The sequence below is a fragment of the Otolemur garnettii genome, unplaced genomic scaffold, assembly GCF_000181295.1.
Source record: "Otolemur garnettii isolate 467f Iridium unplaced genomic scaffold, OtoGar3 scaffold00021, whole genome shotgun sequence".
NCBI lineage: Eukaryota > Metazoa > Chordata > Mammalia > Primates > Galagidae > Otolemur > Otolemur garnettii.
In genome coordinates, this window is record NW_003852416.1 from 19620684 (window position 1) to 19625141 (window position 4458).

The 4458-nt window shown below is 56.2% G+C and overlaps 1 protein-coding gene across 1 annotated transcript; it reads right to left on the reverse strand.

Annotated features, from left to right (window-relative positions):
- Positions 1-45: 45 nt before the first annotated feature.
- KAZALD1 (Kazal type serine peptidase inhibitor domain 1) lies at positions 46-3802 on the reverse strand. The gene is given in 6 exon segments (XM_012803575.2): positions 46-459; positions 653-800; positions 883-1043; positions 2740-3250; positions 3252-3296; positions 3772-3802. Coding segments are annotated over 5 exon segments (942 nt in total). The 5' UTR covers positions 3279-3296; positions 3772-3802; the 3' UTR covers positions 46-364.
- Between the last annotated feature and the right edge of the window lie 656 nt (positions 3803-4458).

Below are 4458 nucleotides of genomic sequence, written 5' to 3' on the forward strand. Positions count from 1 at the left end.
GGAAGGGCTGTTGGAAAGAAGTGGAGGATCCCGGTGCCTGTGCCTCTTTGTGTCTGCCTCGGCCCCTCCCCAGCCTGGGGAGCAGCTGGCAGCTCTCGTCTTCATCCTGGCTGGTCCATGGTGGAGACACTCCTGGCCAAGGCAGCTCCTACACGGGCCCCTTTGCACACCACTTCTCCTATTGTTTCCTCCCTCTACGACCCCCTTCTAGAGGCAAGTAGACTCCCCAACCACCATGATCACCCCTACTAAGAGCATTAAAGCAATCCATGAAGGGACCCTCCTTCCCCTTTTTAAGTCTTTTAAAGAACAGGGACTGAGCACTATGCCTGCTCACCCACCCCAATGGGGCAAATCTCTGGACCTAGTAGTAATCCTCGCTCTCTTCACTTTCAGCGTCCTCTTCAGGAACCAGGTTTAGTGACCGCAGCTGGGGAATACCTGTAGAGTTCAGCTGATCTGCAAACGTGTGGCCAAATGAGACAATAGGAGAGAGGGACTGTTCGTGCCCACACATCCCAGTCTGTGGGAAGGATATGCTTATGTGTGTACCCTCATGCACATGTACAAGAGAACTGTTTCTTAAACACACATCCAAGGGTCCTAATCCACTTCACCCCCCAATCCCCAGAGCTCGGAGCTCCCATTTTACCTGGTGTGAGCACTGTCAGGCTAGCAGGTGCCTCCACCTGACCCAGGGCATTTCGGGCAAGGCAGCGGTAGGTGCCCTCATCACTGGGACGCACAGCCTGGATCTGCAGCCAGCCAGTCACCTCAAACCTCTGGGGTCCACCCCTAAACTGGAGCCAGACAAGGAGTCAGCAGGGTCCTTTGAGAGGGGCCCTGGACTGCCTGAGGGAAGCTTCTGCTCTCTGTCCCTACCTGAACAGAGATGTGGGGGTCATCCCCTGGCAGCTGGATGTCCAAGCCATCCTTCCTCCACTCGATGGAGGCCATGGGGTAAGCAAACACCTCACAGCCAAAGATCACATCCTGCCCTGTCACATTCCAAATGTCATATGGGTGTGACACGATCTGGGGCTCTGGGGATAGAGGCAGAAGGCTTGAGAACAGCATCCCCGCAAGGACATGATATAAAAATTACTGTAGACATGCTTGTGGCAAAACACAATATATGCTGAGGTAAATACACATCCATAAACACAACATGACATGTAAATATACATGCCGGTACACACAAAAGTAGAGACATGGAGATGGACATGCACACTTGTGCACACAGAGTACCTTACAGACACGATGCACAAACACTCAAGCACACAGACCCACACCTCAGTGTGGCAGCCAAACTGTTCCTGACTGCTCCCTTGTCCTCATTCCACCCTCCTGGGGCTCCTTCTCTGCAACACCTCCCCACTTCCCCATTTTCTAACAGGCCCAGTTCCACAAAACCTGAAAAGCAGCCCAATCCCCTGGGACATCCTGCAGTAAAAGCAAAGAACCTAAAGCCAGACCAGGGCATCAGACAGGAAACCCAGAGGAGTGGGGAAAATTGTTGGGGGACCCCCCCACCCTCTCACAGGGTGTTTGTTTTCATTGCAGCCTCAGCCAGACCAGACCAGCCAGGGGCACAGGAAATGAAAGTTACTAAACCTGCCAAAGAAAACTTGAGGCTTGAATGTCCCCCAGCCCTCAGGATTAGGGGGAGGGAGAGTTAGAAGAGCTCCCCCACCTTACCTATTCCCTAAATGCAGGAGAAAAGGAGAGAGGTGAGGTGAAAATTTTGCTTTAAGAACCTGCCCCAGGGCTTGGCGCCTGTGCCTCAAGTGGCTAAGGCGCCAGCCACATACACCTAAGGTGGCGGGTTCGAATCCCCAGCCCGGGCCCGCCAAACAACGATGGCTGCAACCAAAAATGGCCAGGCGTTGTGGCAGGTGCCTGTGGTCCCAGCTACTTGGGAGGCTGAGGCAGGAGACTCGCTTGAGCCCAGGAGTTGGAGGTTGCTATGAGCTATGATGCCATGGCACTCTACCCAGGGGGATAGCTTGAGGCTCCGTCTCAAAAAAAAAAAAAAAAAAAGAACCTGCCCCAGCAGGCTCACTGCCTATAATCCTAGCACTCTGAGAGGCTGAGGAGGGAGGATCCCTTGAGTCCAGGAGTTTGAGACTTCTCCGAGGCTCAGGTCGCTGCCTGTGTCTAACCAACACTCAAGAGCAAGACCTTGTCTCTAGTAAACATAGGAAAATTAGCTGGGCATTGTAGGCACCTGTAGTCTCAGCTACTGGAGAAGCTGAGGCAGGAGGATCGCTTGAACCCAGGAGGTTGAGGTTGTTGTGAGATAGGCTGAGGCCATGGCACTCTAGCCCTAGCAACAGAGTGAGACTCTTGTCTCAAAACAAAACAAAACAAAACAAAACCTCTGCTCAAGCAAAACTTGATTGCATCTCAACAGGAACCCAAGTCTGTCTGTCTGGGCAAAGTGTGGGGTCTCTTCATTCTCTCAATTGTGAGCCAGTCATAGGCTATGTGTCTGTACCCTCAGAGGGTTTGTCCCTGCCAATCAGTTCTGGGGTGTGCCCGCTGCTCAGAGCACACGACTTGCGCACAAAGCTCTGGAACCCCATCTTTGGGTGGCTAGTAAGGAAGAGCATGGTCTTATATTGGACTCAGAGGCCTGCCCAAACTGATTCTTCTTTCTCCCCAATGCTGTTGGAGGTCTGGGAGCAGAGTCTCCAGGAAGCCCAAGTGTTGAGAGTAGGGGACCTGGGCCGTGCGTACCCGATTCGCAGGGCCCCGGGTGCGCCTCAGTGAGGTTGGCGTCGGGCCGAGCCCGGGCCGCCTCCTGCAAGCGGCAAATGTGTGTGTAGGTGCGGCCATCGGACCCGCAGAGCGGGCGCTGCGAGCGGCAGGCACACAGCGGCTCCGGCACCTCTCCGCGGCTCAGGTCGCCACCTGCGTCTAACCGACATTCAAGCTGCTCGCCGCAGCGCCCGTAGAAGTGAGCGCTGGGATCCAGGTCGCAGAGCTGGCCCTCGAGGTTGGCACATTCCCAGCAGCATCCGCACGCGTCGCGCACCCAGCCCGCCAGACAGCCGCGAGGCGCGGCGCATTCTTCTAACCGGCAGGGAGCGCAGCCCTCGCCCTCCGCCAGCAGCCGCAGCCAGCCACGCCGCAGGTAATCGGGGCCTGGGGATGGCCTCGCGCTGGTCGGGGGAGGTGTCTGCACCACCAGCAGTAGCAGTAACAGGGGCAGCACCAAAGCAGCTGCTGGAGACTGCAGCATGGTTAGTTGGAAGCCCTGCGAGCACTCGGGGCATCAGCGTGTTCGTGGCACCCTGCCAGGGACAGAAGCCAGGTTAGGAGGTCAAAAACAATGCCTATGCTGAAAGATCAATCTTACTGCTCCCGTATCAAAGCTCACCCTAGCATTGCCCCCTCTTGCTACCTTGAAGTAGACTCCCACTCCCAACACAGAGGCCTAGCGAGGCCTTTAGAGGTTATCAAGTTATGCCAATTGGCAATTAATTGGCTGAGGAGTGAAGAGAGGTGGATAGGAAGGGGTGATAAATCTCAGGGGCACGCACAAGCGAGTGCGCACCCTGCTTCCTTCCCCTAGGAGCATCACCTACATACACCATCCAACTCTGATGCTAATTGTCCCAGGATAGGAATGGGCCGCTCCAGAAGTAAGAAGTTGTTAACGGGGATGGAAAGTGTGTGTGTGCGTGTGTGTCTGTGTGTGTTGGGCGCGAGGCGGGGGTGGGGGTGGGGAGTGCCCCTTGCGTGTGGCCTGGGGCCCAGAACGCTCACCTGGTGTCCAGGACTGGGCGGTTCGCAGCAGCGGTGATTCCAGGCCGAAAGAGGAGGTAGTGGAAAGAAAACTGAGGGGCACGAATCAGCTGGGCCCACCAGCCACCTCTGCTCCCGCCTGAGGATTTCTGAGGGGCCACGGATTTGGATTCAGAGAGCAGCTCCTCCGCCCCCTCTCCCCGCCCCTCGACGTCGCACACCCGCCTACCCCTCGTTCTGAGGCTGCCAATTTTATGCAGCCGCACGAGACCTTCCCGGGCCATTTCCCCCTAGTCTGGCCCAAAGTCACAATGAGAGTAGAGGAGCGGTAACCGGACACCGAGGCGGGGAGAGAGGGAGGGGTCGAGGGACGGCTGAGTAGCTCAAAGTGTTGGCTGAACAGTTACGCTCTGTCCTATTTGACTTTACAGTCCCTGGGGTCTCCCTCTCCTCTGGAGCAGCTGCATAATAGGGAGCCGGTAGGGGCTCTGGTGCCAAGTCATTTTAAGTCGGTGTCTGGGCACTCCTAGAGGGCAGAACCAACCCGTGTCGCCATCTCTCATTCCAGGATCGGTTTCCCCGGAGCGATTGCAGGCTTGCCCACCCAGTCTCGCTACCGAGGAGAGGACCAGAGTCCTGGCACTTATATTTGCTCCGCCCTCCACATCCGGCAGGTGCTTCAACCCTCGGATGAGTGATTAAAGGTCG